Below are 21228 nucleotides of genomic sequence, written 5' to 3'. Positions count from 1 at the left end.
CAAAGCAAGGACTTACCTTGAGTAACAAAATATTTCTCAGTCTCCTCTTTGAATAGGCAATGGCATGGCTCTATGGCCTAGCTCTAAGGGGCTGATGCAATAAAGTGTGCTCAGCCTAGCACAAGGGTTTATGTGTGGGTTGCACGCTAGACTAACGCCCAATATAGTATGGAGATCAGCGCATCCAAAACGTGCGCCCAAACAAATGCAAATTGCATTTAGATGAGGACATTAGGTATTACCTCCCCCCCAACCCCCAGATTCAGGAATGTGCTGGGTGCCCAATGCACACTTTTTAACATGGGCATATGTAACTCCAGCCACCGAGGTGGAGTAAAGTCAACTTGCAGTCAAGGGCTCATGAAAAGCATTAAAAGAAATAGGTTCTCTATTTAGCGATAAGTTTGTCCTCCCCTTTATCATTGTGACACTTTAATTTACTGCTTTTGGTGCAGAAAAATTATTTTTTTTATTTCGACTTGATTAAAAGAAAACCACTTTTCTTATGGCCATACAATTTAGACGTCCATAGCACTGGATGCCTAATATTTTGCTGAGGTTACTGAAGGGAATTATAACTAAAAAAAAAAAGAAACAGTATGAAAATGGACGCTTGCACTGAGCGCCCGTTGCAATCGGGCACCTGATGCAATAAACTATTGAGTGCGATGGACGCACAATTCTCCTTTAGCGCGCCCTTTTTAATGCTGCCTCATTTAAATATTGCATCGTGCACCAAGAGGATATGGCTGTGCACACATTAAGACACTGGGCGCTCAATACTAGCTCCCGTTTTCAGTGTGTTGGGGGTGACTGGGGAGTGGGGTTATGGATACCTTAATGGGCCATGAAACAGACAAGAAAAAGTTAAATGAACAATTGTGTCCCTTTCCCTGGTGCCTCACCATTATAGAGAACAAAGCAGCTTATATCAGCAGCCATCAACATTGCCTGTAGCACTGACATGATGTGGCAGTCTCCAAGCTATTACTCAACTACATCTATCCTAAACATACTTGATTACATCTGTAAGGCATTCCAGAAGGCACGTGCAACACTGCAAGACTATTTTTTTTCTACAGAATTATCAGATGTTTCAGGAGGCCCAGCCAATTGAGCCAGGGGTCTCATAACTGGGCAGGCATGCTCCAGTCAGCTCAAGGGGGGAAGGGAGAGGAACATGCGGCCAATAGGGCTCCCTGGCTGATTTGAAACCAAGCCAGGAGCCAATGAGAAAGGGAGGGGCAGCAAGGGCTCAGAAACAATATGGGGTGGGAGGATGGAGGTTGAGAGAACAAACCTCCCACCACTTCACAGCTCTACAGGGGGTTGGGACTTTGTCACAGTCTTAAGCTAACAAGAGGCAGGGCCCTCACCGATGCATAGGGGGTTGCTTTGGTGTTTGGGGGAGGGTCCGTGCACCAAAGATGTGGCACAGGGAAAGCTTGTGGGGGCGCATGAAGCGGGGTGCTGTTAGCCTAATAATTGGCAGAGGGTGATGGATCTAGGCAATGCATGGCACAGACCGAGATGGTGGCCGGTCTGGGTGTGGCCAAATGGAGGCCTGGCATAAATAAATAAGCGTGGCCTGCAAGGATGGCCAGGGAGTGGGTGAAGTGGCAGCACATTGCACGGAGCGGCAGAGGCCACGGCAGCATTCACGGAGCGGGATGCCAATGGGTACCACCTTCACGGAGTGGAAGGTTGGAGGGCTGCCGCCTCCCTGGGACAGCGGCAGCAAGCGGGAGGGAATAGCACAAAGTCTTTGCTGGTGGGGGTGTAGCCCAGTCTTATAAAAGGTTAAGTTTGCATGAAGTATTTCTGTATGTTGATGTTTAAGTTCATGCTTGTATGGTTATGGCTGTTTTATCCACTCAATAAAAGAGCGTTATGGACATTGTACTGCGTCATTGTTGGCAAGGGGGCGGGGTAGGATCCCAGGAAGCTACGGCATGCCCAAGTTATTTCCTTAACTACGTAAAACAACAAATTTAACATATCAACTACATTCATTCAATTAGGGAAAGTAGGTAACCTTATCATCACGGAATAGTCCCCTATGGCAACAGACTCTCCTGGTGTATTACTGGAAGAAGCCTCAATCTACAGCTTTGATGTCTTAAGTCTTTTTTGATGCAAGCAGGGGGGAAATTCTATTGAATATATCAGCTTAGACAGAAATTTTCATTTTGTCTTATCTGTCTGGTCCTTAGATTACAAGTGGGATGGAGATGCCGATGCAAGCATGGGTGACTTTTTGGTACAGGTCGCATGGTTTGTAAAATATTTTAGATTAAAAAAAACCCCCATAAAACAACACATACCCAACTACAGTGCTTCCTGCTATGGGCCCTCAAAGTCTAGGCTGGCCCTTTTATAATGGTTTTAATTCTCTCCATTTTATGTCATGACCCTTCTATCTCTGTATTCAGAAACTAAATAGAAACGGAAAGTTGACCAAAAACACTGCAAAATATACATTTTAAAATGAGAAAGCGGAAAAATGGTGAAGGTACAGTACACGGCTACAGGAGAGAGACATACCACTGTTTGAAAACAAGAATGCAGCTGTGTTAGGAATGGTGGTTTATCTGAAAGGGCTAAAACTCTCTTTTCTACCATGGTACATTCTACATCGTCATCTTGGATCACTACGTCCTTTTTCAATATTTTGATTGCATAAAGTTCTTCTGTTCCCTTTCTGTCTGCCAGCATCACCTACGAAAGATAAGCAAAGAGCAAAATGGATTTCTTGCATTGTATGTGTGTGACTAACTCAACATTTGAGGAATGGAAAAGGAACCATGCAATTTTTCAGTTTGCAGAGTTCTTCAAAGTAAGGTAGTGTTCAAACATTTTACAAAGGGCATTATTCCAAAAGGAATTTTGTCATTGGTACTAAATATGACTTATTAGAAAGGCCCCAGGTAATTATAATTGCCCTGTACTTTACGTCACCTTCAATAGGACTACAGCAAATTAACTCACATCTAAATTCTTTAGTATTATTATTGCTAAAGTTATGCATGCCTACTGGTAGCCTCTTAAGGAATGTATAATCATAATCAGCCTTAGAGTCCTTTCAGAACATACATTATTATATACAGAACAGGCCTTTAAATCCAATCTATCGTTGTGAGTCTACTTTTCCACAAAAAAAGACCTCTACAGGCAAGAACTGGATGGTCACAGCTCAATAAATATGTGGTAAATACCAGAAAGCAGACCTATAACGATCTATACAGCAATAACGGCTCTTTGAGAGCCTGAATAACCTGCCTGGTGCCGGAGCAGACTGAAAAACCTCTCTCTTGCCCTTCCCAAGATATCCATCAGGAATATTAAGTCATGAAATGATCACAATGTATACCAGTGGCATAACCCAGCAGTCCCATTTTCTTTGTTACTTGACAAAGAAAATGGGACTTCTGTCCATCACTTGTACAAAGCCTCCCCAAAAATGATTTTCTTTTGATTATTTCAATTTTTTTATTAACATTATTAAGAGTGGTACAGTTAGAGGCAGAAGCTCTTAAGCTGACAGTCTGCCTCTGTATTATAAGGAGATTCCTTAACTTCTTGCCCCTTCCCGCAAAACCTTTCCTTCTGACTAATTTTTACTCTACCAGGTGGCTCTGGCCTACTCTCGCCCACTTTGCTTCCATGAACAAAACTCATGCACAACTGAGTAACGATAAAGGTTTTCTCTTACCTTTCCAAAGCTCCCTTTCCCTAGCACCATGAGGAAGTTAAAGTCTGTCAACAGGACACGGTCAAGGTGGTTGAATGGCTTCTTGTCTTCTTGTGGACTGATCGTTTTTTTACCACCTGGGCCAAGTTTGGCTTTCTAAAACAAGTACAGCAATATAGTAATACATTTTATTACTATAGGAGGGGCGGTGCTGATGCACTGTGCATTTACATCTAAGAAACTATCTTTAAAGCAACTTGTTTCGAGACTGCATTACATAACCAATACGAGGCACATGCTTCAAGTTTCACACATGGAAATTAAAATGCTCCTAAGAAGACAAACAGAGGATGCATAAGATTCTAACCTCAGAATATTACTTATTAGGTATATGCATAGGACCCCCCCCCAATGATTTGACTACCTAAGAATAAAACATAAAACAAATCTTAAATCACCCTCCCCCCAGGCAAAAATATGCTATTTAATAACCATATCAAAACAAATCAATCCTAATGGGTGTTTTAACAGTAGTATTTTTTTGTGAACAAGGCATGCATTAGCATAGAATAGATTGTTTAAGGTGAGCAATAAATGGTTAACTGTGAATTCTATACTTTGTTTTTGTTAAATGTTCAAGCATATCAGACTCCAGGATTGCAATCATGCTATTCAGGGCATGCACATGAGAAAACCATAATGTATGCTTTTTTTCCAAATGCAGCAGGGCCTCCATTGCTAGGATATTGCTTTCACTAGCACAAATATTGCTGAAACCTAGATATGGTGCTACTATAAAGCACTAGCCATTTTTTAAAAAAATGCTGTTTCTCTGCAGAACGATGGCTGCTGCAGCTGTGCACCTTTTCCTTTTTCTTCTGTGCTGGTTTGATTTATAGAACAATAAATTGAAAAGCTATTTTTTTTTCTTAAGTGATTTATTTCTCTGTAAAATGAAACTTTTAGAGGTTCATATTCAGAAGCATTTAGCCAGATAACTCAGAAGTTAACCTGCTAAATGAATATTTGGGAACTTATCTGGCTAAATTCTAGCAAGATAACCTTTTATCCAGCTAAAATTTGGCTGATAAGTCAAGGGCATTGTGGGTGCATAACTGGGAGGAGCTGAGTTAGCTGGATACGTTATCCTGCTAACTCCATTATTCAGAGTTAGCTGGATAAGTTATCTGGCTAACCGGGTCATTCATCAAAATGCGTTATGGTGATAACACATCAACTAATCTTAAAAATGGGATAAGTATCAGAAAAGGTTTTGGTGCTCAATTTGAACTAATCCACAGGCTCTTGCCCGCAATGGGCTTCAGCTAGTATCATACACAAAGGAGCACTTTAATTCACATCATCTACTCTTCCCATAACACTACCCACAATATATCGTTTATTTTTTAATTCCTTGCAACATATAAAAATTATTTATTTATATTTTTATGACTAACCTCTTCCTATCAAATTAATTTTTCACAAACCTTTTCACTATTAAATTGATTATTCTTATCTTGAATCTTCTCATACTGTGCTAACTTTCTCTGATATTCATCCTATTTTTATGATTAGATATAGATTTTGTTATCCTCGGATTGTTGGTTTACTGGATATTTAGATACGAGGTATTTTGCCAGTTTTTTCATTGATTAGACAACACGTTAACGCCATAACGCATGCATTATTGTTCATAATGCATGGCACAAAAGCAAATTTTTTAGAGGGGCGGAATCAGGGCGGGATTTAGTTAAATGAGGAGTATTATCACACGGTGGTGCAATAGCATAACACATGCTATCGCATGGTTTAATGCCGGAAATAACTACATCTTTTTTCCAGGAATTAGGCTGTGCGATATACCTGAAATGGCCTTAACGCAATTTGCGATACATTTTTGGAATTGCATTTTGGCCATTTCTGGGCTTGGGGAGGGAGAAGGGGAAAGAGGGGAGAGGGAAGGGGAGAGGAGTGGAATAGAGAGAGAACGCCTCTGGGGAGGGCCTCACTGGGCACATCTATTTATATCTCTATAGGAGGTTTAGGGGCTAGTTTCCCATGTAGAATGAGATCTATGAACAGCACAGTACAACATGGTGAAGATTTGATGTCATTTGGAGTGAGGAAAGTCTCACAAAGATTAAATTTTGTACTATGTTGTTTCACCCTAGCTTGATGGTACCCTGTTATAGAGTCCATCAAGCTTGAGAAAGAGAACATAGTAGAAATTTCATCTTTGTGAGACTTTCCTCACTCCAAATGACATCAAATCTTCACCAAGGTGTACTGTGCTGTTCGTACATCTACTCTACATGTGAAACTGGCCCCTAAACCACCTCCATCACCTCACCTCGACCTATTAGATGGCCCTCCTATAGAAATATAAATACTTAACTACCATGAGGGCCTTGTAGATAGGCACTCTCTCCTCCTCCTCCCCCCAGCACAAGATGCGAAAAATAGGGATTATCGCATGGCGTGCTAAATTTACCACACCACACGATACTACCGATGTGAAGCGGTAAGTTACTGTGTGGTGCGGTAATTAAACAATTTCTATAAACATGCCCCTTTTTGTTATCGAGGGCATTATCAATGTGTTGGTAACACTTTTTGATGAATCTAGCTGTAAGTTTGGTTGGCCTGTATACTTGTTCTAAAGTTAGCTGGATAAACTTGTCCTGCTAACTTTAAGATAGCTGGATATAATCAGCGGTGCAGCTGAGAGGTCGATATTCAAAAGCCATTTCGACAGATAACTGACAATGTACCCGTCTAAATGGCTAGACGGCTATATTCAAAACTATAGGTGGCTAAATTTGAGCTGCATAATGACTTGTGCAGCTAGAATTTAGCCACAAAAGTTGGGGGTGTTCAGGGACAGGCGGGAGGCATTTCCAGGCAGAGCAGAGTTATCCACTTAACTTATGCAACTAATTGTGATTGTGCCATAGGACTGTCCTAAAGTTGGCCAGATATACTTATCTGGCTAACTTTAAGATAGCTGGGGATATTTAGCAGCATAGCTGCGCTGCTGAATATCCCTGTTAAGACAGCGAGATAGCTATATCCGACTAATTTAACTAGCCGCTCTGCAGTTGAATATCGACCGGCTTATCCAGTTATCTAGCCGAGCTGCAAGGCAGCTGAATATAGACCTCTTGGTTTCTGCTCTGTGACTTTCACATCTGCTTTGTTTACTTGTTAAAATGCTTTTCCCCCTCCTCCCAAATTATCAATTAACTGATCAATGAGGATGAATTACAACCTTAAGATGAAGACATGACTTTTTTTTTTTTTGTTGGTCCACTATAAACTATCGGACACTATAAACTATCGGACACTTTCTCAGTACCAATATGGCTATTAGAAGTGTGCAAAGATCAAGGTGCCAATTAGCAACTTACACCAGTTGACCAATATCACTGGACAATGGCTAACCCACTGTCTGGCAACAACTTCTCAAGGAAGAATGAACTATGAGATTTCCCTTCCATTTTCTTTGTGGGATGATAAGGTATTTTAGAAGGAAAAAAAAAAAAGATATTCGGTAAATAAGCTAAGCTGGAATGCTCAAGAGCAGTCACACACACCCATGTTTCTCTGACAGACTCTGTTTTTTTCACAGTGCCGTGAAAATAGTTATAACACACACATACACACAGACATACACGGTGTCACAATAAAACAAAGACTGTAAATCAGTCTCCGATGCAGAACATGGGGGGGTAGGAGGGGGAGAAATATTAAATTGTGTCAGCTGCTCAAATTGAAGGAGTTTTAAATGTGCAATTAAAGCCAAGAATCTGTTTCTTCAATCCAAAATATGCCATACATCTAAAGATTTAATGCTTAATTTAATTACCAAAAATAATAATAAAATGGTTAGGCTAGGTACTTGTTACAGCGATGAGCCAGATTGCTTTGTAAACATTTGGGAACCTCCCGACTATAAAGAAGGGGTGGGAGAGAGGATGAAAAAGTATTTTGGCTTATATTATGATTTGTTGGCAGTAAGAATGGTCCCAACTGTATTCTGTACTCACCACCTTATCAATAACCCAAATACTGAATAAAAAATAAAAGTGATTAGGTGTGCCTTTTCTAGTTTGATACAGTAGCATTTCCACTTTACTAAGAACTGGTTTCAGGTGTTCAGACCACATTCTTCAAAAGGCAGTGGAATCACTGTGAAATGATTAAAAAATAAATAGAATTACTTCTTTCTACGCCTGAGACAGAGCGAGAGCGAGCGAGAGAGAGAGGCAGCGCTAAGGGTGAAGGAGGGAGATGACCGGAGATCAAATGGGGCCTGTACTGACAAGAGTAGACAGGGGCACGCCTGAAAGCCTTTATCAATCACTGCTACGGTTCCTGTGGATGTGTGTGGGAAGTTATTATCAGCGAATTAAGAAATATTTATTGCCCATCCCGATGCCCTCTTTTTTCAATACTCTTTGATAGGTTAGGGGACTTGTTCTTTCGCCATCATGTTCAAGGGATCTGGTGAACACTGCCAAGGGTATTGTGTGCGAATGCAAGGTCTATCCTTTCTTATCTGTGTACTTATGAGCTGTACACGGTTGAATGTTTTCTAATAAAGCCCGCAGTAGTGCCGATTCGCATGTTAGCCAAGCGCACCAAGTCTCATCAGATGTGCTCCCCTGTTTTGAAAGATTTCTTTGTCCACGGGTTTCTGACTGTTCTGACAGACATCCTACTTGGGAAGAAAATCTTTGGCAGAGGTAACATTCCTTTTTTGTAAAATCGATAATTTCAGCCTTAATGTTTGCCATGCTTCCAGAGTCGAGTTACCATCCTCTTTACTTTATAATAGGGGTCTTGTGGAAACTGAAAACAGTCACAGACAAAAGTTTAGACTTCAGGCAGGCCTGAATGAGAAAGCCTGTACATTTGGAAAGTCGGGCAGAAAGAAAAACCACTACTAAGGATTAAAGGGGCTGAGGCCTAAAACATCTGCAACTGCTATCTCTCGTTTCTAACCATATGACGACAAAATGCTTAAAAGGTTGTAAATTCCTGGGTAGAATATATAAAGCAAAAAATATGCAAGTGGCTCCAGGTAAAGAAACCAAGTTTCCAGTTGCCGGTAAGAATCTGCCCAGTACAATTTGTTTGTTTGTATTTATAAATCTCCTGTCCTTGTCACCTAAGCCTGCTATAAAAATATCAGCAAACGCAAAAGAAGGAGCTTTTCCTGTGCATTTGTCTGATGCCCAGTCCAAAATGCAACAGACTGTTTTTTTATTCACCCATACGTTTTTTTTTTTTTTTTTTTCTTGAAACCACCATTGCCTGGCGTTTCACAAGTTACTGCACATATCCTTTGACAACACATGTAAAATTGTCAAGGCAATAAAGTTAACTGAACCTGACAACAATAAGTTGTCCGCTTCCTTTCTGGAGCTCATGTAGGCTCCCTGAACCCACTAGAGGGTCTACTACCACCACTGAATTCCCTCCCCACTTCTCCCCTACTCTGAATTTACAAAAGCTCACCAGACAGAGAGACAGTAGTAGGTAGGAAGAGAAACTAGGAAGAGAGTTTTTGCCTGGTCAAGCCTAAGAATTAGCCTGTTTTGGGGGCTGGGGGGGGGGGGGGGGAGAGAAAGTAGCTCTGTGAGACATGGAGGAGATAAAGAGGGGATAGGGAACCAGGAGGGAAGAAAGGAGGCTGAGGAGGAGAGATGGGCATGTTTTAACACTTTGGGAAGGAGAAAAAAACAAGGGGTTCAGATGGCAGGTACGGGTGCTGGTAGAAAGTGGAAGGGGCAGGGGCAGGAGAGGAAGAGAGGGAACTGGGGCAGAGGGGGGAGTGTGGTGGGGACTGAGACTGGAAGAGAGAGAAGGTGGGAAGAATAGAAAAGAAAGAAAGTGGAGGCATGAGAGAATGAGGAGTGTGTGGCTAGGTGGGGAAGCGCAGAGAGAGAGAAAGGGCTGGGAGGCAGACAGAGTGGGTGGGGGCAGGAGGTGGAGTAAGAGGGTAGTGTGAAGTGAGGTACTTTCTGCAGGGATGGGGGCTGGCATTGCTTTGCTTTCCTAGTCACATGCTGTGGAGGTGCCCTTGCTTTGCTTTCTTTTCCTGGTCAAACAAGGGCGACAAAGGGATTGTAAAGTTGAAACGAAGGTGTGGATGGGGCAGACAGGATGGGCCAAATGGTCTTTATCTGCTGTTATGTTTTGTATTTCTATGTATGTGTAAATACCTCTCCCTAGCATTGCAAATGCCTTTGCTTACTGTGGGCAGTGAGCGTGCAAGTTTACCTGCATATTAGAGGTATGCATGTAAGATTCCTCAACTTTTAAACAGCTGCGCGGGTATACATGTACACACGTAAGACGGCTCGCATGAATGGAAGCAGCCATTTTATAGCATACGCGCGTATGATATAAAATCGGCTGTTCGCGCGTACAGGTACGCACAATTTTGTATGGACATGTGCTGGTGTGCACAAATGCAGGCTCTACCACGTAAGTGGGGAAATTTTACGATATGTGCGCTGATGCAATGATTGTTCCCAGTTTGTACAGGTAAAGACTCCTGATTTCCTAACCCCAATTAACCTTCCTCTCTTTTAGCTTATTAGCCCCTGCCTTTCAAACCCCTCTGACTAGCTCAGATTTTTTTTTTTTTTTTAAAACTTAAAGACGGCATTCCATAGCAGAAGTAAAGTTACGCGGTAAGGGACCCTGGCACACACTTGTACACGTAAACATTTCCGTGCACATTTCAGGTCACAGAAGAACATAAGAAATGCCAAACTGGGTCAGACCAAGGGTCTATCAAGCCCAGTATCCTGTTTCCAACAGAGGATAATCCAGTCACAAGTACCTGGGAAGTACCCAAACATTAAATAAATCACAAGCTACTATTGCTTATTAATTACCGTAATAGCACTTTATGGAGCAGTTTATCCTTGAGGAACTTAACCAAACCTTTTTTAAACCCAGTTACAGTAACTGCTGTATCCACATCCTCTGGCAATGAATTCCAGAGCTTAACTATGCACTGAGTGAAAAATAATTTTCTTCGATTTGTTTTAAATGAGCTACTTGCTAACTTCATGGAGTGCTCCCTGGTCCTTCTATTATCTGAGAGTAAATAACAGATTTATATTAACTTATTCAAGTCCTTTCATGATTTTGTAGACTTCTATCATATACCCCCTCAGTCGTCTTTTCTCCAAACTGAACAGCCCTAACTTCTTTAGCCTTTCCTCATAGGGCAGCCTTTCCATGCTCCTTATTTTGGTCGCCCTTCTCTGCACTTTCTCTAGTGCAGCTATATCCTTTTTGAGATGCGGTGACCAGAATTGCACCTTCCTGGAACGCCCATGTCCTGCCCATGCTCCGCCAGACTTTTTTACTTTTTGATTTGTGTGCGTACTGGGAGACAGTAGATTTGCTTACCTGTATAACATGTGCTCTCCGAGGACAGCAGGATGTTAGTCTTCACACATGGGTGACATCATCAGATGCAGCCTGTTGCGCCCGGTCGCAGACAGCTGCGACCTTTGCTGCTCACCTCATTTTGCCCAGTAGCTCCGATTCTGGCTAAGATGGCCGCCCTCTGCACGCCGACCCTCACTGGCGTTCCTGGAACGGCGGAGGGCGATCCCGGTCGCCATCTTGAATCTGGTGTGACCTAGGGTACGCCTACCTCTTTGTTGTACACGTCATGGTGGGTACCTCGGGGGGTCCCCTCCGCTTGACGTCACTGCCTACGTGTATTTAACCTACCGGACTTTCCTACCTACGAGTTAGCAACGGATTCCATCTTGCTTATTCCTTTACACTGAGAAACTTCGCATCGCTGTTCCTGTCTGAGTGCCTTAGGTACCCGCTCCTCGGGGGCCTTGTTGCACTCAGGGCTATCCGCTCCTTGGAGAGCCTCATCTGCTTGTCTCACCTTCACCAGCTATGTGAGTTCTCTTGCATCGGATCTACGCTGCCGCTACTACGAATTCTCTACTGCATAGTGAGAACAAGACCTACTCTACAGCACCATGTCTGTCTTGCTGTGGGATCCTCGTGTTACCTCGCTCTGTGGACCACTTACCGAATTCACGCTGTCTTGTGCCAGTTGCCAACACCTACCTCTGGCCTACCCCACGCTGCGGACCCACTACCGGAGAGCTACAAGGCACAAGGTATACTAAGAAGCAAGTACTTTCTGGCTACCCTGCTTGCGGACCACTACCGGATTCACGCTGCCTTGTACCAGCTACCCACATCTGCCTCCGGCCTACCCCGTGCTGCGGACCACTATCGGAGTTACCACATACAAGGTCTATCAAGAAGCAAGGATTCCCCGGGTTACCCTGCTCTGCGGAACCACTACCAGAGAATCCATTCCAGGTCTTCTATTTCCAGGACTGAGTTACAACCCGCTCCTCTGGTTTTCTCTTTGGCTGTTATAATTATTCTCTTGACTCCTGTGTCCATCAGACTGAGACCCCGTCTGTCGTGGAGATTCCACACAGGGCTCCTCCCTGTGGGTGGAGTCAGCTCTCTCCATGACCCAAGGGCCCACAAACCAAGTTAAAACATAACACAGCCCAATGCGGAAAAACTTATGTTAATTTCTAGAACTTTGACTAGGCACACTGATCATGCCCTGTACCATGTGTCCATGCGATGGGTCCCACTTCACGAATTACGATACAATAAAAAATAGGAGAAACCCAACTCTGTGAAGGTGGCGGGTAGGTTTGTGATGAGGACTAACATCCTGCTGTTCTTGGAGAACATCCATTACAGGTAAGCAACTCTGATTTCTCAGAGGACAAGCAGGATGGTAGTCCTCACACATGGGTGAATCCCTAACTACAGGCTGCTTTCCCAGCACAAAAGGGGACCAACCAGACACCTAACCAGATGGCAATGGGCACAACACCATCAGTGCTGTTGGTAACAGATGGGAGGGAGACAGCCTGAACTCAAATGGGCCCTAGGTAGGAAGAGTGTGTTCTACGCCTCAAACAGGTTCTGGAGGACAGACTGGCCCCAAACCCACTGTCACGTGGGTCATCCCTATCCAGAGAATAATGCGATGTGAATGTGTGGAGAGAAGTCCACATCACAGCCTTGCAGATCTCCTGCACGGGAACTGCTCGCAAGTGGGCAACCAATGCTGCCATGGCTCTGTCAGAATGAGCCTTGACCCCAAGATGAACATAAGAAATTGCCATACTAGGTCAGACCAAGGGTCCATCAAGCCCAGCACCCTGCTTTCCAACAGTGGCCAATCAAGGCCATAAGAACCTAGCAAGTACCCCAAAACTAAGTCTATCCCATGTTACTGTTGCTAGTAATAGCAGTGGCTATTTTCTAAGTCAACTTAATAATAGCAGGTAATGGACTTCTCCTCCAAGAACTTATCAATCCTTTTTTAAACCCAGCTACACTAACTGCACTAACCACATCCCCTGGCAACGAATTCCAGAGTTTAATTGTGTGTGAGTGAAAAAGAACTTTCTCCGATAGTTTTAAATGTGCCACATGCTAACTTCATGGAATTCCTCTAGTCCTTCTATTATCCGAAAAAAGTAAATAACTGATTCACATTTACCGTTCTAGACCTCTCATGATTTTTTAAACACCTCTATTCATATCCCCCCTCAGCCCGTCTTTCTCCAAGCTGAACAGTCCTAACCTCTTTAGTCTTTCCTCATAGGGGAGCTGTTCCAGTCCCGCCTGGGCATAACAGAAGGAGATACAATCTGCTAGCCAACTGGATAGTGTCTGTTTGGCAGTGGCAATGCACAACCTATTCTTATCAAAAGAAACAAAAGTTGGGTGAATTGTCTATGGGCTTATGCCTGCTCCAGATAGAAGGCCAAGGCTCACTTGTAGTTCTAACTGTGCAGTGCTCGTTCGCCTTAGTGCGAATGGGGCCTGGGAAAGAAAATTGGAAGGACGATTGACTGGTTAATATGGAAACCTGTCACACCTTAGACAGGAACTTAGGGGGCGTACACAAGACTACCCTGTCATGATAAAACATAGTGTAAGGCGGTTTAAAGTCACTAAGGTCTGGAGCTCGCTGAACCTGCAAACTGAAGAGATGCCACCAAAAATATGACCTTCCAGGTCAGTTTCTTAAGGTAACAGATGCACAGCGGTTCAAAAGGAGCTTTTATCAGCTGAGCTAACACCATGTTGAAGCCTCAAGACACAGCAGAAGACCTTAGGGGAGGCTTCAATTGAAGCAGGCCCCACATGAAATGTGCAACTATTGGCTGTACAGAGATGGGCATACCATCTACACCGTGGTGGTATGCACCATTTGCACTCAGATGAACTCTGACGAAGCTGGTTTTTAAGCCAGCCTCCGAAAGGTGTAGAAGGTAGTCAGTTTTTTGTGTGGGGCAGGAGAACAGATCTAGAGCCTTCTGTTCATACCACACTGAAAACCTCCTTCATTTCAATCCATGGGACTTTCTAGTGGAAGGCTTTCTAAAAGCCACCAGGACCCGAGACACATCCTCAGAAAGTTGAAATGGCTGCAGGATTATCCTCACAACATCCAGGCTGTGAGTGACAGGGCCTGGAGGTTGGGATGCTGTAGCCTGCTCTGATCTTGTGTGATGAGATCTGGGGAAGTACCCAGACTGATTGTTTTCCGGATGGACAACTCCTGCAGGAGTGGAAATCAGACCTGTTTTGGCCAATGATGTGCTATGAGGATCATAATCCCTCTATCCTCACAAAGCTTCAAGAGAGTCTTCGCCACTAAGGAAACTGGAGGACTTGTGTACAGAAGACCCTTGCCCCAATGACGGACCAGGGTGTCCTAGGCTGGATTGCTGTGACTTGTAAATGGAGAACCGAGGTACCTTCCTGTTGCAGGGGGATGCGAACAGATGTATGACCAGGCTCCCCCAGAGGCAAAATATCCAATTCATTATCCCCTGGACCAGGGACCACTCGTGGGGTCTGAAGTCTCGACTCAGTCTGTCCACTACCACGTTCTCCATCTTGGCCAGGAACATAGCCCTGAGCAGCATCCCGTGAGACAGGACTACTTGGCTACTTGGTTGTTGGTTTGGATCAGAACAACTTTATTGGACAGTTGATCTCTGAAAGCCCATAGCGGGTACCTGATCGCCCTGAGCTCCAGAAGATGATTTGACAAGAACATTCCCGAGTGGTCCACAGGCCCTGAGTTCCAAGCCCATCCACATGAGCTCCTCACACCAGGGTAGATGCATCCGTGGCTAGCACAATTTGAGTAGGGAGACTCCAAACGTAAATCCCTTGTTCCAGATTGGAAAGTTCTCACCAGCAGAACAAGGAGTCCCTGAGAGACAGGATAACTCAGATGCATGTAAATAACTGTATGAAGAAAATAGTTATAAATAAAATTGTCTTTCGATTATGCTCGACTATTATTTTCCCAAACAACGTTTGAAAATGAAATACAAAAGTTTTAAATGAGAAATACTAAGTTTTGGTAAAATTTTGAAACTTTAAGGCTTTTGGGGGTCACCTTAAAATAGTTCAACTGAGCTGAAATTTTGCAAGGAGCACTTTTTCATATATTGGAGCAAGAATAGGGATTGGGATCAAAGAATTTCAAAATTTGAAAAATAAGGGCCACCCTAATGGGCACAGAAGACAATTTAGTGGGACATCCAATAGGTTCAATTGGTACCCCTGATGGATGATGGACAGAACCCACTGGTCCAAGGTTACACTGGGCTACTGGTTCACAAAGAAACGCAGCCTGCCCCTGACCAGAGGGTCCATTTCCCCTGGTATGGGAGACTGGCTTATGCACCCTATGGCCCAATCAAAATCCTGTCCCCGGGTTGACTGAGGAGCCGGCTGGGGCTTGGGAGCTCTCTGCTGCCTGGGACGGCTGCGGGAGGTCTGATGGTATTGTCGGGATTGAGGAGGCAGAGAATAGTACTTCCTTTGGCGAAAGAAAGACTTCCTTAGCTCTGGCCTCGACAGCCTCTTGGAGAACGGGTCCTGAGTACTGGCAGAGAGTTGTTGGAGGGTTTCATGATGGTCCCCGAGTTGGGCCACAGCATTCCTCACCCTATCTTCGAAGAGACTCTCTCCCATAGATGGCACGTCAACAAGTCATTCCTGTACCTCCGGTCAGAGATCTGAGGCCTGCAGCCATGACATTCTGTGGGCACTGATTCCTGCTGCAGAGATTCTCGATACTGTCTTGAAAACATTGTAGGTCACATGGACCTCGTGTTTCCCACATTCCAGACCCTTGTGCACCAGCGACATGAGGGGGTCTTGCTGCTTTTGAGGCAGCTGCTCAGCCACCTCCTGTACTTGCTTCCATGTGAGTATTGGCTCATGTAGAGCCAATATTCACATGGTAGGCAGTGATATGGGCAATAAGTATGGCGCCTTGGAACACCTTCCTCCCAAGAGCGTCCATCGCTCTGTGGTCCTTACCCGGGAGTGCCGGGGAATGGATTCAAGAGCACTTGGCCCTCTTGAGGGTGGATTTGACCACCACCGACTCACGAGGCAGCTGAAGCTTATCGAATCTGGCAGCCTTCTGGATGAGGTAAACCCTGTCTGCCTTCTTATTAACAGGAGGCACTGTAAGGGGGTGGTCCCAAATCCTCAGCAGCAACTCCTTAAGGATCTTGTGTACCGGGACTGCCACGGTCAACTTAGGAAGCTCCATGAAATGAAGGAACTCAAGCATTTTATACCTGGCATCATCCTTTGTCAAAAGCTGGAATGGGATGGCCTCTGCCATCACCCTCACAAACCCTGCAAAGTTTAAGTCCTCAGGCAGAGACTTCTTTCACTCATCTGGAGAAGAGTCTGACGTGAGACCATCCGAGTCCTCGCTAGAGGACACCATTTGATCATCCCCCCAGGGGTCATAGGGACCCTCATCCTCACCGTAAGCCACAGAAGACAGGGCCCTAGGTGCTTGGCCTACGTTCAGAGGAGCAGGCACCAATGGAACTGGATGGGGGACTACAGGCTTCAGTGTCTCCGCCTGCCTCAGCAGAGCTGCCTCTTCAGAGGAATGGGCGACTGCCACCGTATTGGTAAGGAAGGCCTTGGTGCCCCACCAAGCACTGGTGCTGTCCCGCGAACAAACACCAGCTAGGTCAGTAACTCATCGATGAGTATACTGAGTTTCTTCAAAAGCGGTATGAGGACAGGCAGCACCAGCTCTGGTGCCATAGGACCGAAGCCCTGTAGTGTCCGCTCCACCACCAGCTGAACTTGATGTTCCAAATCTTCCTCAAATATTGCTGATGCCAACACTGACTGGGAGGATGGAGGGGTGTGCAAATCTTCCTTGGGGGATTGGTGACTGGCACCAGGATTGGTGGAGTCTGTCGCTGACTCCAGGCATCGATGGAGGATGGGCGCTCCTCGCCATGGGGCTGCTTCGGGGGCATCGTGTCAAAAGCTGGTGCATCCCCGTGCCTAGTACCATGCACTGACAGGGATTGGTGCCGATGCTTCCTAGTCTTCCCTCAATGCTCGGCTTGGTCCTTTCCCAATGCAGAGGTTGAAGACTAACCCGTGTCCTCGGCCCAGAGGAGTTCGACAATGGTTGGTCTCTGGCACCCCTATCCACCGGTGACCTCAACAGAACCTACGGGCCCGCTGATGTCAATGGCATGGTGTCCATTGGTGTGGCTCCGAGGTCCTTTGATGCCGATGTCTCAGACTTCCTCGACTCAAAGAGCTGATCCATTTTGTTGAGTCGAAGCAGATGTCCCTTTGGGGTCATCTGTGCACATGAGTGGCAACCCCGATTGTCATGTGATGCTCCCTGGCAGAGGATGCATATCTTTTGAGGACCAGTGATCGACATGGTCCCCGGGCACTGGGGGCATTGGCAAAAACTGGACGTGGCCATGACGGGGCAAAACAAAAGAACCAAAAGTCGGAACAATGGCGACAGGCATCGCCACCATTGGGGGGAATCGACTGGGAAAGAAACTTACCTGAAATGCCGAAAACCCTGACTGGGGCACTTATGGGGAGGCATAGAGAGGGACCAGGCGACAGAACAAAGAAAAACTGCAAAAAAATGTGAAAAAAAAAAGTTTTCCACAAGGCAAAAAGCCAAGTTTTGAGCTCAAACTGCAAAGCTCACAGTTCTGCAGAAAAAAGACTGAAGAGAGACCCCGCGTGGACGCATGATTATAGAGCATGCTGGGCATGCTCAGTGTGCCTGGTCAAAGTTCTAGAAACTGAGATAAGTTTTCTACATTGGGCTCCATCTGATGATTTCACCCATGTGAGGACTACCATCCTACTTGTCCTCAGAGAAATACGCGTACTCAGGCGCTTCTTAAAATCCACGCAATGCGCATCAGCCCGAGACGTGTGCATATCTCTCGGCTTTGGCGCATGTACGACTTTTAAAATTTCCTTTTAAGCGCACATATTAGGAAGTGTAAATGTGTACAGATAGCTTTGGTGGGATAATTTTCAAAAGAAAAGTATGTGTGTACGTTCCGTTTGAACATGGTTGTAAAGTCTCTGGCTAATTGCCTTTAAATTTATGTGGGCTGTTACACAATTACTTATTTATTTATTTATTTAGCATTTTTATATACCGACTTTCCAATAACAGAATTATTGATCAACTCGGTTTACATTATAACAGAACAATCACATTTACAAGTAAATGTCTTACAATGAACAGGTAGATATAACTTGGATAGGTATATGTGGGGTTAACCAGTACAAGATACATTGCCTAATGTAGGCATAAGTAAAGATACAGTGCCTAATGTAGGTTAAATAAACAGTGCTAATTATAAGACTAGGTTATGATCCTCGACTGCCAAAGTTTACGTGTGTTCTATAGATGATCTGAATAGCTCTCAGGTGGATTACCACCGAGAGGATCATTGGCAGGGAAGTTCCGCGGGGTTATGGGAACGCTTGGTTGAATAACCAAGTCTTGAGTCTTTTTTTAAAAGTAGATAAGCATTGCACTGATCTGAGTTCTGGTGGGAGAGTATTCCAGATTTTGGGGCCCGCTGTGGAGAAGGCTCTTTTGCTTAATGCTGACTTCATCGGTGGTATGTGCAGGTTGTTTTTATAAGCTTGTCTTACTGGTCTGGTGGATGTGTGGAATTGGAGAGGGATTTTGAGCTCGAGTGGTGCCAAGTTGTGTAGAGCCTTGTGGGTTATTGAGAGCACTTTAAAAAGAATTCTGAATTTAACGGGAAGCCAGTGTAGGCTTTTCAGAATGGGTGATATGTGGTCTCTTTTGTTGGACTTGGTTAAGATCCTTGCTGCTGCGTTTTGCAGCATCTGTAGAGGTTTTATAGCGTTAGCCGGGAGGCCTAGTAGAAGTGAGTTGCAATAATCAATTTTCGTGAGAATGAGTGCTTGTAGCACTAAACGGAAATCTTGGAAATGGAGGAGAGGTTTCAGCCTTTTCAAAACTTGTAATTTGAAAGAATCCATCCTTTACGATATTATTTATGAGAGATCTGTAATTCATTTGATTATCAAGGATAACCCCTAGATTTCTGACTTGTGTGGACATTGTTAATTGAGTAGACAGGATGGTACTGGGATGTGTGTAGGTTCCGTCTTTGGAGATAAGGAGGTATTCTGTTTGCTTTGATTAAGAATCAAATTAAGGCTAGTGAGCAAGTTGTTGATGGCTTGTTTGCAAGAGTACCAGAAGTCCAGAGATTTTTTGGAGAGATTCAGTAATGGGAATCATTATCTGCACATCGTCTGCGTATAAGTAGTGTATGAGATTTAGTTTAATGAGGAGCTGGCAGAGTGGTAGAAGGTATATATTGAATAAGGTTGGAGAGAGTGACGATCCTTGTGGGACTCCCAAGGTGCAGGTGACTGGTTGAGATACTTCATTGTTGACTTTGACCTTATACTGTCTGTTCTGTAAGAATGATTTGAACCATTTGAGTACTTCTTTGGCTTCTTGGAGTTTCCACTTCAGTTTATGGCTGCACATTTGTAATTTGTGTTCAATTATTCTGTATTTGGTGAAGGTCATTCTATACTCTGCAAGTGTGACGAGCTGAGGTATTCTGCTCGTGCAGAGTGATCTGTAGCAGACTTTTGCACTGTATTTTCTCAACTTGAGAAGTATTGGTGTTTGTAGGGTCTCTTCATAGTAGGGTTGCTGCTGTTGGGCATCTTGTGAATTAGTGCTCCAATGATATGGCAGGTTAGCTACACGTGTTAGAGTATTTTTGTTTTTGGTTTTTTTTTGCAGGTTTTGGTATTATTTCACAATGTGCCTGGCAGTGGAAGGAGTCTGTGTTGCTGTTACTTAGACACCAGAATTTGAATGGTTTTTTTTTTGTATGGTAAGATAATATCTTTTTTCTACCCCCATTGTTGGAGGTATTTGTGTTTGGGGAGGAAGAGGGAGGTTCCTGTGGACACAGAATATATTTTTACAGAACTGGAGGTACAGGATTTATACTGGGTTTGTCTTGCACATGCAATGACAAGAATGAACTTCATTCTTAATCCAGGCTATGTTGGGTATTTATCTCAATTTCTCAAATTTAATGCAAGTGCTCTTCTTAATATTTGCATTCTGCAAAACAGATTCTTTCTGAAGCTTGTATGGTGTAATATATATATGCAGCAAATTGAGATGAGCTTGGAAATTATTTTTCATTAGGCGAGTGGTGGCCAAACAATTAGGATTGTGTCTGCACCTTTAGGCCACATTCTCTTAGTTTCTGATTACATCTCTTGGTACTTCATGCTCTTTTCTCTCTCCATGAGCTGCAATGATCATTCATGGTCTAAAGAAGTCGGATCATGCAACGCCAATACTTTGGGCCCTTCATTGGCTTCCTATTTTGTATCGGATTAAGTTCAAAGTTTTGTGTCTGACATTCCGCTCTTTACATTCAGGATATCCAATTTATCTGTCAAACGTTTGGTCCCATAGCATCCTTCCAGGATTTTGCAGTTTTCTCAAAGGGGTCTCCCTCATCTTCCCCCTCCCTCGTCATTAGACTGGAATCCACAAGACAAAGTACTTTTTCATATTGAGGACCTCTACTTTGAAATGCTTTACCAATGGACAAGAGAGCAGAATCTAGGGGGCAAGATGGCGGTGCTGTGAGCCAGACATGTTTAAATCGCTCTCCACATTTTTTCCCTTTACTTCTAAAGAATGCCATCTAAACAAAAGGGAGGTTCGTGTCTACCCTCCAGACACCTCCCTCCTTACTGGACAGTGTTTAATAACATTGTTCACATCTGAACCGGCAACAATAGAGGGGGTACCTGGTCCCGCTGCGATAACTGATGAGAGAGAGTTGGAATCGCTTGGGGAAGTCACCTTGAGTCTCCTGGATCTTCGGTTCCCGCTGGCTCCGTTAACTGCTTACTCTCCATTCTCGACTGCATTGCAGTTATGACGTTAACATGCTACTCATGCAGCTGCAGGAGAGGGCCGGAGTGGAATCCTGCCGACTTTGCCTCTGCTCTCCTCCCTGTGCTTGTCGGAGGTTTTGGGATTTCCTGGCTTTGCGGCTTGTGCTGTTACTTTT

General features: G+C 44.3%; 1 protein-coding gene across 2 annotated transcripts in view; it reads right to left on the bottom strand.

The window, feature by feature from the left end:
- PRKCA (protein kinase C alpha) overlaps positions 1-21228 on the bottom strand; it is an 866216-nt gene that overhangs the window by 104764 nt on the left and 740224 nt on the right. For both annotated transcript variants that reach the window (XM_029599335.1, XM_029599336.1), the window contains 2 exons: positions 3713-3847; positions 2545-2718 (listed from right to left, as the gene is read on the bottom strand). In XM_029599335.1, coding sequence (XP_029455195.1) covers positions 2545-2718; positions 3713-3847 — 309 coding nt within the window. The remainder of the gene's footprint in view (positions 1-2544; positions 2719-3712; positions 3848-21228) is intronic.

The sequence above is a fragment of the Rhinatrema bivittatum genome, chromosome 4 (assembly GCF_901001135.1).
Source record: "Rhinatrema bivittatum chromosome 4, aRhiBiv1.1, whole genome shotgun sequence".
Classification (NCBI taxonomy): Eukaryota; Metazoa; Chordata; class Amphibia; order Gymnophiona; family Rhinatrematidae; genus Rhinatrema; species Rhinatrema bivittatum.
The sequence above is the reverse complement of the archived record's forward strand: the minus strand, read 5'-3'. Positions and strand labels throughout refer to the sequence as shown.